At 40.0% G+C, this 13,007-nt stretch overlaps 1 protein-coding gene across 1 annotated transcript in view; it reads left to right on the top strand.

Moving 5' to 3' along the window:
- The window catches only part of MYPN (myopalladin), a 155,784-nt gene that overhangs the window by 92,171 nt on the left and 50,606 nt on the right, over positions 1-13,007 (top strand). The window contains 1 exon segment of the mRNA XM_040436148.1: positions 7,149-8,084. Coding sequence (XP_040292082.1) covers positions 7,149-8,084 — 936 coding nt within the window.

The following is a 13,007-nucleotide window of genomic DNA, read 5'->3' as shown; positions in this document are numbered from 1 at the left end:
GATCTCAGGCTACACTGTGGCTTATGCACCCCCAAGCTACTTTTACCTCTACTGCCTGCTCCAATATACGGCTGGTTCTGATACTGTGCTGCCAGTACTCTGCGCTGGGACCACAAGGCTATATCTTCTTTTCTTGTGGCTCTGGTTCTTCACTCTGATTGCTCCGGTACTCGGCTGCTGGCTCTGACTCAGCTATATATCCAATCTGTGCACACACATGCACAGACTGGAGCAGTATTCCCTGCCCATTTTTTCTTTCTGGCAGGACTCTTCTTCTTCGGCTGTCTTGATCAAGGATCTGGTGAGTTGGATCCGCTGGAGTTAGATGTTATAGCATTGTTTCTGTGTTACACCTACATAAATGAATGTCTGATAACTGCCGAAAAGTGGGCTTTGGACATCTGGGATTTAAAAGTGCCTTTAAAGTGACACCATTGGACTAAAATATCAACCTCCAAGTACCAATGTTCGAAAACGGAATACATTTTTATATGTTTATGGTTGATATTTGTAGGACCTTTTCAAAGAAAGTTATAGACAGTTTTCTTCTACTCTCTGAACAGACTTTTATGACATGTCAAACAGTTTTAATGGTAGTTTTCAGCAGCTAGGACAACCTAGGGGATGTCTTAAAATGGAGGCCCACCTTATAGTTTGAGAAAATGAAAGGGGAGATATAAAACATCCCTCACCATTACTGAGCTCTGAACTTGCAGGTCCATAAGCAGGTACTGGAATATGCAGTTTTTGAAAATATAAGAAACAATTCAGAAATATAAGTCAAAGCACAGTGCAACTTGAACCTACCCAGACACACAAATACATATTTTTGCATGACCAAGCACACATACGTTTTAAACTTTTTGGACTTTAAATTCATTGCCTTCTTATCTTTTTTACAAAAAAGAAAGTGAATGTTATGTCAGTAATGTAAGTTTTAGAATACGGTTTCCATCATGTCATTAGTCAAAAGAAACATTTACATGCTGATCTTAACTGTACTAAAGCTGCCAAAATAATCACCTACCTAGTGACCTTTCATGCAGTATATATGTCATCTCAAGTTCATGCTTACAGCTTAGACTTAAATGTATGGCAGATGTCTTCATGTTTTAGAGAAAGGAAATATGCAGAGTTGGCCTGATCCTGTCTTCAAGTCACAACTGGTACAAGGAATAATAAGGGGGGAAGGTTGATTCTGCAAAGTAAAAATTCTTTCAGAAATAGAAGTGTTAATAGTTTATTTTGATCAATTAACAAAATGCAAAATAAACAAATGAGAAATCTGAAATTAATCAATCTGAAACCAATCAATATTTGATGTGACCACCCCATATCTTTAAAACAACATCAGTTCCTCTAGGTACACTTGCACACAGTTTTTGAAGGAACTCGACAGGGAGGCTGTTCCAAACATCTTAGAGAACTAACCAAAGACCTTTTGTGGATATAGGCTTGTTCAAATCCTTCTGTCTCTTCATGTAATCCCAGACAGACTGGATGATGTTAAGATCAGGGATGTGGGGTGCAAAGCATCACTTCCAGGACTCCTTGTTCTTCTTTACGATGAACATAGTTCTTAATGACATTCTTATAATGGCAGGTTGTCAATGGTAGGACACGTAATGGGTGCTGTGACACCAAATTTCCTTTTGCTAGACACCTGGAATGGCGAGGGCAGAGACAGGGGTGTGTAATGAAGGTGCCACCTGTGTCTGGATGGTAGACAATGAAACTGTAGGAGCTGCCTGTACTTGTCGGCTGATCAAACAATTCTCTCTACGGGTGGTCTGTCTGGGCCATCTGTAGCCTGTTCTCACTGTGCGCATGCGCTCACATAACCACTGCTCCCAACACCTGCTAACAGCTTAGAATGGTGGCCAATTCATGCAAATGGCCATCCTGTTTCTTTCAATCCAATGATGAACCCCCTCTCAGAGTCTATCAACTGGGCAAAATATCTTTGACTGTGTTGTAGAGGCATGTCGAGCAGTTAATGATCTCTAACCAAGAGGTACACTACCCAAAACTAGCCTCTGAAAGTCTTTTCATAGGGCAGTGGGGAAAGCACTTTTACGCCCTCCAGTGTCTAATCAGACCATATACTGTATGTAATGATTTACATATCTGCCTTTAGACATAACTGCATATCAAGTTATGCAGCAATCCAACATTTCCATAATTTTTTTTTCCGGCAATGAATGTTTTTTTTTTCCAATATATAATTTCATAATAACGTATGGTTGATAAGTATTTCTGCCTAGTTAGTGGTTAGTCAGTTAAACTTATAGCGTATCTACTGATTTCTTGACTTTAAAGGGAACCTGTCAGCTGAATATTTCCCCCCAACTGCCAAGAGTACCTGACCATTCTCATGTTCCCAATGATGTCCTTAGTTGCCTCTTGCAATGGTTTATTTCTCGGAAAATGGACGGTTTGGAGTCAATAAGTTAGAGGCTTGGAGATTGGAAGTCAGCTTTGCTGCACCCAAATCCGATACCATCAGTATTGACTAATGTCTCTGAGGATAGGGAATGTCATCAGAAGAGCTCCCGAGATCTCCTCAGGCACATAAGTCAATGCTGTGAGCAGAGATTAAAGTGCATTTTATGAGAAATAAACTATAGTGTACTATGGGTACATGGGTGGCAGAATGGTCAGATACTCCAGGGTACTCCATGCTATATCTGCATGTCAAAGGTACATTTTGCATAGATGCCTACAAGATTGGCCTTAAAGCTGTTGGATGCTTTCTGGCTACCGGTGACCAATGTGTATGTAAGATCAGTCATATGGCGCTCATATAGCCTTTGTTGATAATCTGTGCCATTTGCTATATTTCAAAAGCCATGTGCCTTGTTAGCCATATCTTCTGTGTGGTCTGCAGAGAGGTCCTGTCCATAAGATGGCCGCTGATGGATGGTTGTGGCTGGTGCAGTGCATTTCAATGGAGTAGACTTTACATGCCATTTTATGGACAGGACCTCTATGTGGAATGCACAAAAGACTTGGTAAACAAGGGGCCATACCTTATGAAATATAGAAAATGGCACAGAATTTCAATAAAGACCATATTAGTAAGTGTAATATAGTCATGTTACAAATATATTGGTCAACAGTAGCCAGAAAGTGGCCAACCCCCTTTAAGGTGTATTTTTCATGAGTGGAATAGTTTTAATTTATTAATTTTGTCTTCATAACTGTACATTGTAAAGTTAATCAGGTTAGTGATAATCTGTCTATGTAAAGGTGCCGCCATTTAACCGATGAAGGAGTGAAACACTCTTTCATCAGGTAATAGGATGGTTTATGAGGACACCTAAATCTTTATTTGTCGACAGCCTCTGCTACCGGCAAACAATTATTTTGTATAATCACTTCTCCTAGTACTGTGGAGGGGATTGCTGCATGTAAATGCAGCAGTCTGCTTTACTGATAAGCAAGTAATTATCAGGAAGGAATGCTTCCTTACTGACAATCGTCTGCTCCATCAGGGGCCTTAAAGTGGTTCTCAGGGAATTAAGAAAATAAAAACACTTAGGCCTCTTTCACACGGGCGTCATGTTTTTTGCCCGGATAAGATGCGGGTGCGTTGCGGGAAAATGCGTGATTTTTCCGCGCGAGTGCAAAACATTGTAATGAGTTTTGCACGCGCGTGAGAAAAATCGGCATGTTTGGTACCCAGGTGTTCTGCAGATTGTATTATTTTCCCTTATAACATGGTTATAAGGGTAAATAATAGCATTCTTAATACAGAATGCATAGTACAATAGGGCTGGAGGGGTTAAAAAAAAAATAATTTAACTCTCCTTAATCCACTTGTTCGCGCAGTCCAGCTTCTCTTCTGTCTTCTTTCTTCAGGACCTGGGTAAAGGACCTGTGGTGACGTCACTGCGCTCATCACATGGTCCATCACATGATCTTTTTTACCATGGTGATGGATTATGTGACGTGCCATGTGATAAGCGCAGTGACGTCATCACAGGCCCTTTACCCAGGTCCTGAAGAAAGAAGACAGAAGATAAGCCGGACTGCGCGAACAAGTGGATTAAGGTGAGTTTAATTATTATTATTATTATTCTTTTTCTTAACCCCTCCAGCCCTATTGTACTATGCATTCTGTATTAAGAATGCTATTATTTTCCCTTATAACCATGTTATAAGGGAAAATAATAATGATCGGGTCTCCATCCCGATCGTCTCCTAGCAACCGTGCGTGAAAATCGCACCGCATCGCACTTGCTTGCGGATGCTTGCGATTTTCACGCAGTCCCATTCACTTCTATGGGGCCTGCGTTGCGTGGAAAACGCACAAAGAGGAGCATGCTGCGATTTTCACGCAACACACAAGTGATGTGCGAAAATCACCGCTTATGTGCACAGCCCCATAGAAATTAATGGGTCCGGATTCAGTGCGAGTGCAATGCGTTCACCTCACGCATTGCACCCGCGCGGAAAACTCGCCCGTGTGAAAGGGGCCTTACGGTAAATATTAATTTATAATAAATATATTGCCAAATACTTTTCATTATTAATAATGGTTCGTTTTGTCTGGAGAGCAGTCATCAGAGGAAACAAAATGGCCGCCGTCCTATTAGTACATACAAAACCTGTCCTAATCATACAGCAGGACAAGTTACTTCAGAACACTGAGCTAAAGAGCTGCCTCATCCACCTCCCTGAATGCAACTGATAAGAACTTTAGCTGAATCCCTCGGGAATTTAGTTCATGAGGAGACATAAAGTACAGAAGGAACAGACAGGACAGACTGTGGTAATGTGGGGCTGTGGTAATGGTGACTGCATACAAGTGCTGCTGCTAATTATCCTCTCATGTTTTCTCGTCATCTCCATTCCCACAGAGATTCACTGTATTCAGGATCATAATCCTTGACAAGTAGAGCAGAGAGGAGGATAAGGCAGCTTTTTAGCTCAGTGTTGTGAAGTAACTTGTCCTCCTGTGTGATTAGGACGGGTTTTGTGTGTGCTAATAGGACGGTGGACATTTTATTTCTCCTAATGATTGCTCCCTAGACTAAACGAGCCAGTATAACTAATGAAGGGTATTTGGGAATATATTTATCATAAAATAATATTTAAGTATTTTCCTTTTCCTGATTCTCGGAGAACCCCTTTAACTTGAGATCATAGACTGAGGGCAATAAGGCTTTGTTCACATTTGCATTGTTATCTTCGTTGTTTTACTCCATTATAGAACAAAGAAAATAACGGAGATCTGGATCCATTGCATAATGAACCCAAACAGTGATTGATGGTGACCCGAAGATAAAAATGCTTGGCATTTTTAAGGAAATATGAGATGAAGGCTCGTGACAGAATTATAATATTTCACTCAACAATTTTTGACTATGAATTTCACTGGGTATCCACATTAAAGTTTTGTCTAAAATAGAATTAAACTAATAGGGTCGCTCACCAGGCGCTACTTGCCTGCTAGTCAAAAGCGCTATTTTAAAGTACAACAAATCGCATTAAAGAAATGGTTGGCTCACATTAACTATTCTATTTAATCAAAATAAAAATTACAATAACAAATATTTAAAAAAACATTAATTCATAAAATAATAAAAAAAACAGTCTTGATCCCCTTCTTTATAATATGTTCAGATGCGGAGCTCACGCATATAACATTAGGGACTGTAATCTAGTTATCCTTTGTGCACACTTTAGTTGGTAAATCCACAAATTACTTATTTGTGGTGTACACTGTTATTAATACCGCATTGGTTGTATGTCACTATATTTCAGTGGATCTCCATGATGTTCTAGAGATATTACGGTGGATCCCTGGATTGGTTTGAAACACTTTAGATGTTGCGCTGCAGCGACTCTGTACCAGAGCCTGCTATTATGTCTCATACTGCACAGTTCAAAATTTCCACCAATATTCCAGGTAATGCTATTGTCCACTGTTATATAATCAGAGATATTTCACTCTTACCAGACTCATCCATCTTACTGCGCTGATCGCGCTTGCTCTGCCGGCTGGGATGTCTTCGCGCATGCGCTTTGAGATCTTACCCATGCCGGACTTCTCCAATCTTTCAGCGTTCTATTCTCTCGCTTACAGTGTACCCACTGAGTTTTTCTACTGTGTAGGATCACTCACTGTGTAGAAACCACCATAATATCTCAAGAGCATCAGGGAGAGCCACTGAAATATATAGTGATGATGAAGATGATCTCAATCGGGGCTGATTACGTTTGCTCTACTACTCCAAATTAATAGTAAACCAAGGGTTTTACATGCACGAATGAAAATAATTGTGACACACACACTGAGGTCAAAGCAAATTCTTGTTTATTACAGAAAGTACAGCAGTGTATTTAGACATCAGAGAGGCATTCCCCCTGAGGCATGTGGCATTGTTACATTGGCCGAAATATGAAAATAAGAAAAGAGATAACACTTAGCATCTGCCCATTGTGCATTGTTTTACTAACTGTGGTATGTGAACTATGTAGATATCTAGCTGTAAGCGCCATCTTGTAATGGAGTTTTCACTAACAGCAGAAAAAACATATATGACATAGAAAGGAGGCGTGTTCTCTTCGGTAGGATGGAACCTTTGTGCTCTGGAGAGGATAAGGTGTTGTCTGAGAGCTAAAGTATGTGGGTTCTTTCTTAGCTAATTCAAAGAATGTAGTCCATATCTCTATCAGTGACATACAACCAATGCGGTATTAATACCAGTGTACACCACAAATAAGTAATAAGAGTGGATTTAACAACTAAAGTGTGGACAAAGAATCACTAGATTACCGTCTCTAATGTTATATGCGTGAGCTCTGCATCTGAACATATTATAAAAAAGGGGACCACAACTGTTTTTATGAATTATTTTATGAATTCATGTTTTTTAAAATATTTGTTATTGTAATTTTTATTTTAAGGGAATAGAATCATGTTACTCTGAGCCAGCCATTTTTAGGTGTTTTGTCTAAAATAGTTTGATTGTATACAGTTGTTAATATGCCTTCATAGCTTCTTACATTTAATTCTGTTTACCATATGTCATATCCACGTAATCAGATTAATATAGCATGCACTTCAGTCTATTGCTAATAAGTGAAGAATAAGCCACCATTATATTCACATGGTTGGTCCTTGTTCTTTTTATCAACAGCATGCAAGACGATAATATAGAAGATCGTACGTCTATTTCCCAGCTTCTCAGAGAGAACTACTTAGCTGAATCTATTATACATCACAACAGTGAACAAAGCTCGACTATCTCCTCCTCCCACTCATATCATCATAGCCTCTGCTCTGCCAAAGTTGATGAGTTAGGAGGAGGAACAGATGACTTTTCTGATCTTTCTGCTTTTCTGAGCCAGGAGGAATTAGACCAAAGTGTACATTTGGCACGACAATCAATTGACCAGGATGGACAACAAAAAGAGGCGCAGTCTATTCTTAAATGCCCTCCCAGAGAACTGAAAAAACAAGCCAAAGATTCTGTACGATCATCACTTCCCACTCCAAACAACCCACCACTTACTGACCAACAACAAAACTTCCGCCAAGAACATGTCCTAAAAGGTAGACGGAACTCAGCAGACGACACTAAGGATACGAAAAAGCAACAGAGAATAAATCCTTACGGAACCGAGTCGGAGTCTAAGAAAGAGTTTCTAAATAAAGCAGCAGATTTCATAGAAGAGCTATCTTCCTTATTTAAAGCCAACAGCTCCAAGCGGATCAGACCTAAAACATTAAAAAATCGAAGAAGCAAACGCGATTTAAAAAGCGGAACTCTTGAAGAAGACATCTCCAATTACACCAGTCAGTCAGAAAATCGAGAGAGGCCCCTCTGTCCTCCAGTAGAGACAGAAATAGATGCTACTGTCTGTGAAGATCCAGAGAGTTTGGAAGCCGTAGGACCAGAAATTGAAAAGGAGGTTTCAGAAGGTGAAACCAACACCGGTTCCTCTTTTTATTTAGAGGAAACTATTGGGCAGCCTCCAAATTTTATTCAGAAATTAAAAAGTAGGGAAATTACTGAAGGAAGTAGAGTACAACTGGACTGCATTGTGGTTGGAATCCCAGCACCTGAAGTAAGGTATATGCTTTATTGCTGATTCATACTTTGAGTGAACTATGAGTGATGGATGCTATCTGTCGCTAACGGATGCATTTGCATGTATTAGGAGCTACGGCAGATCAAGGCTACTAGACATCTAGTATAACTAGGAGATGTCCATACAACACTAACCTATCCTAAAAAGTTTATAAGCAATGTTTAGTGCCAATGCATGCCTATGAATATAATGCTTTGCTGAAATCATCAGGGAAAGGGCCATAAAAAAACACATCTGATAGGGAATGCTGTCGTTTAAACAAAATTACACCGTACCCTGAAACTTGGATTTCAGTCAACTACAAGAACGCTTCTGCAACGTTCCATAAGTAGAAGGTTAACACTTCTTGGTGTCTTGTGATAATGATCTAGAGGTAACATAAAAAAGCTTCATGATAGAGTAAATATTTGCTTTCACTCTAAATAACTCTATACTACACATAACCAGACAAAACAAAAACACTCCAGGTATTGAATAACTTCCAAGCAGGTCAGCTTAGACTGAGAAATAAGACCTGACCACAGTTCTTCTCTACAGCACCTGTTGGGCAGTGAAACTTCAGTGTGAACATTTCATATGTACTGTAAGCTGGACTGGAGAGGTTGATTGCAAAACTGTCAGTCAGAATATTTTCTATTAGATTACACAGATGATAAACATTGTCATCATATTTTACTGTGCACCACTACCAGGGGCAAGGCTTCAGCTGAGGAAGGATAGGGGCTGCACAGCATTGCAACAAAGATACCTTCTTAAGTGAAATTTGAAACAAAGAACAAAAAGGGTTACATTTAAAGGAAACTTGTCACCAGTAGAGACCCCTGTACAATAGCCTAGTTACATTCACCAAGTGGCAACCTCAAAATGTCAATAATTGGCTAAAAGGAGCTTGCCACATATGCTCCTTGTATGTCCTTTTCCTCTATGAGCCCTCTTTGAGCTATTTCCTACTAAAGTTCCCTTTACATGAGTAGACAATCGTTTGAAAAATCGTGAAATAGAGCAAAAGTGATCAATGATCAAGTAGTGTAAAAGGATTGAATGATTAAACGACAAGCGATTAGTTTGTCTATCTTGCCATCACTGATATAGGCACCTAAATCATCGGTCGTCATCCAGAATTCTACAAGTGTAAACAGGTATTGTTTACAGCCCAGACGATTCCACAGTGGGTGGAAAGGCAACTGTTTGCCGGACAAATGATCTATTACACTTACATGATACTTGGCGTATTTAAAGGGTTGACGTTCGAACATTAATGACTCGAATAAACACTTGTTTAATTATCTACTTGTGTAAAAGGGCCTTAAGAAACAGGAAGAACCATTTATCTAGTTAGGGTGCTGCCACAAAATCATGTGTGGATCATAACAGGAGAGAAAGTATTCAAGTGGTTGTGCAAGAATGAGGGTGGAGGGGGGGGGGGGGTGCGACCTTTCCCTCCCACCCCACTTGCCTGGACCTGTAAACAGAAGATTACTTACCTGTTTTCCTGCATTCCTTCTTTTCCAGGATTGCGATGCTCCACTGCGCTCCCTCGATGTAAACATCCAGTTTGAAATGGCTGAAGCCAACCAATGGCCGCTGCGGTGACCGGCTACCCTTACGTCATATTGGAGAGGCCTTGGACCATAGGAATCAAGCGAATGTGTGGACAACACAGGGCGCAAAATCACAACCAGGTGTCAAATAGATTTAGATTTATTCAGAGATTTATTCAGCGTCTCTGAATAAATCGAAATCTATTTGACACCTGGTTGTCATTTTGCGCCCTGTGTTGTCCACACGTTCGCTTGATTCCTATGGTCCAGCACCTCTCCAGTATTATTATTCACCCGACCGGCGGTCTGGCTCCCGTCTGAGGTTATTGAACAAGTCCGGCTGCACCAACCTGTAACTATCCTCATTTGGCCTTTATTGTGGTTGCGCCCAATCTGGTGCAACCCAAATAGGTGAGCAAACCACCTCTCCTATGTAAGGGCACGTTTATTTGACTTACTCACCCTGTGAGCCTTTCTCTCTTCTTTTTGCCATTATTTACCCTTACTTCATGACAATGTCAGATGAATCAAAAGCAAAGGGGATCCAGTCCCCACAGCTGCCATAAGTAATCTTCTGTTTACAGGTCTGGTAAACTGGGCCAACCCCCTTTTCCTTCCATTCTTGCACAGCTTCTTGCACAGCCCCTTTAAGGGCAGGTACAACTTTATGATTTTTTTTTTTTTATTCACTCCTGGTTTTGGCTTCAAAAACTGAATAAAAAAACCTGAATGTGTGGCAGCAACCTTAGGGGTCAAGGCATGGTGGGGATTATACAGATGCCCTAATAGAAAAGGGATTTTTTACCGCTAATTGAATTAGGTTTTTCCTTAACATTTCTTTTTTTCATCAGTGCTAGCATCTTCGTTGAGTTAAGATGGGGCAATTAGTTAAACGTTATATTGCAGTTCTCTTGGTGAGACAAGTAATAAATTGCTGTCTTCAGACTCAAGATAAAAGATAGTGATTTGTCATTAATTTTCCTAGGTTAGTATGCTCTTGTATATCGATTTGCCATATCTTTCCACCATTGTTGCCCAGACAAGTTGTAAATATTATGCACATTGTAAACCCATTTATTCCCATAGTAAATGATTATGGTATAAGGACGGTGTATTCCATCTCTGGTTCAGATAAGGTTCTGTCATTTCATGTACTGTATATAAGTTCATGAATGTGATCTTTATTATCTGTGTATTTAGCATGGGTAGTTTTAAAAACATATGGATAGAAATTACAGAGGCCATGTATAATAAATATTTATAGGAAGAATGAATGCAGGAAATACAGTAACTGCTATAATAATGCTTTTGTATGTTTTGGTTTTCATCTGTTTCATTGTTACATTCCCATTTATAAACAGAATCTAAGAAGAATTTATCTCGCTCTGCACTCCAGAAGTTTGGTTTAGAAATGTCACAAAATAGGGTTATTGTGACTTTTTGGGCTTATTAGGCTAGTTTCACACCTCCGGCAGGGATCAGCAAAAACACTTCCATTATTGATAATACAAATGGCTGCATCTGTTATTAACGGATCTGGTTGAATTGTGTTTAAAATAGCATATTTCTTGTGTCCGAGAAAACAGATCCGGCACCTTTGACTTGCATTGTGTGTCATGCCAGACCCATTTTGCGCCGCATCCTATCCCGGACAGAAAACCGCAGCTTGTATCGGTTTTCTGTCCGGTATGGGAACGCAGCCAAATGGAACGGAATGCATTTTGGTGCATTTAGTTCTGTTCAGTTCAATTTTGTCCTCATTGACAATGAATGGGGACAAAACGGAAGCGTTTTTCTCTGGTATTGAGATCCCCTGCTGGATCTCAATACCAGAAAAGTTAAACACAAGTGTGAAACTAGCCTTAAATGTGCAGACATTTTCAACTTTTTGCATTTTGATACCACTCATACCAGTTTTGAAAATTGGATAGGGAAGAGAGTGTACCTGTGGAGAAATCAACAATCACCTGTTCAACACCGCTCAGTTCTGGCTTCCTGGCTCCCTCTCTGGTCTTCCAGCCCCCGTCTCTGTAAACTTTGGCACAGACGGAAACCCATGTACTGCTACATCCAGTGACATGTCCCTAAGCAGCATGTGTTCCAGCCGTGACATGCAGCTAGGGGACATGTCACCGCTGAGGCCAGTCATCGGCTGCAGCACAACATTTCACCTCATCCATGCAGAAGTTGACAGGTGGTAACCGGAAGACCAATGAAGAAAGCAAGGGAGCGAGAACTGAGCGTCAAGGAGCAGGTAAGTATGGATTTCTTCTAAGATACAGTTGGCTGGGGGAAAAAAGCTGGACAACCCCTTTAAATATGCTTCAAATTTGCAACAAACATGTGACACTTGATAAAGTTGGTGCAAAGTACCTCAACACAGACTCAAGCTAAGCTCTAATAATGCTGGATCACTTGATCATTTTGTAAATACATTGGGGTAGATTTATTAATCAAGGATATGGCGTAAACTTCATCTGTCTAGGACTTGTTCCAAATTTCTCACAGTGGCTGAAGCTGCATGATAAATTTGGCGCGTGCCTAGGCACGTTAACTAGGCCATCTATTGGTTGGCCTAGTCTGCAACAGAATTTTACAACAGAATTGTGGCATAAAATATTACATCTAAGGCCACTAACCCTTTCCTGTTGCACCATGCTGCTCTTCTAAGCCACAACCCCATGTCAAGCTAGGCACAAAGGATTTCTTTCAAACTGGATGCACCAAAAAACTGGACAAATTGTGATACATTTTGGTGCAGTTTATGATTACGTCTAGATGTCCTAACATTAGTAAATGTGGGCCATTATACTTGTGTTTAGCCAGTTAGCAGGATGTACCATAACTATAGTCTATGATAAAAAAAAAAAATTAAAAGAATTACTTTTGCTTGTAGCAAATTGAAACATTACCTCGTGTAATTTAATCTAAAGGGGGCTGGAGCCAGTTATAGCTGCAGATTTCAGAATGGTATCACTTGTAGACATAATAAGCAACTGTGATCTAGTACTAATTCTAGTGCATGAATACTTGATCCTTGTTTATTATTGAAAGACAACATAACCTGTACATTACCTACTATCTGTAATAGGCATCACTCCTCTTTCATATGACAAACATCACTCACATTCATTTTGCTTCATATGTTTCACAGTATATAACAGCTGCAGGAGACCATGTCAGGCGGTTCAGTTCTGCCGTCCCTCTCTAACCTCTGCTCAACCATCTTCTGATTTATGATCAAATCAAAGTTGAAGTTGAACAGAAGTCAGATAAAACAATAGTTTATCAGAGGATAGAGAAGGGAACGAGATTGAACAGCTGTGGATTTATCACAGAATGGCATTTTTCATCTGCTGTATA

Source organism: Bufo bufo, chromosome 6 (genome assembly GCF_905171765.1).
Source record: "Bufo bufo chromosome 6, aBufBuf1.1, whole genome shotgun sequence".
NCBI lineage: Eukaryota > Metazoa > Chordata > Amphibia > Anura > Bufonidae > Bufo > Bufo bufo.
Note: the sequence above shows the minus strand (reverse complement) of the source record. Positions and strands in the feature narration are given on the sequence as shown.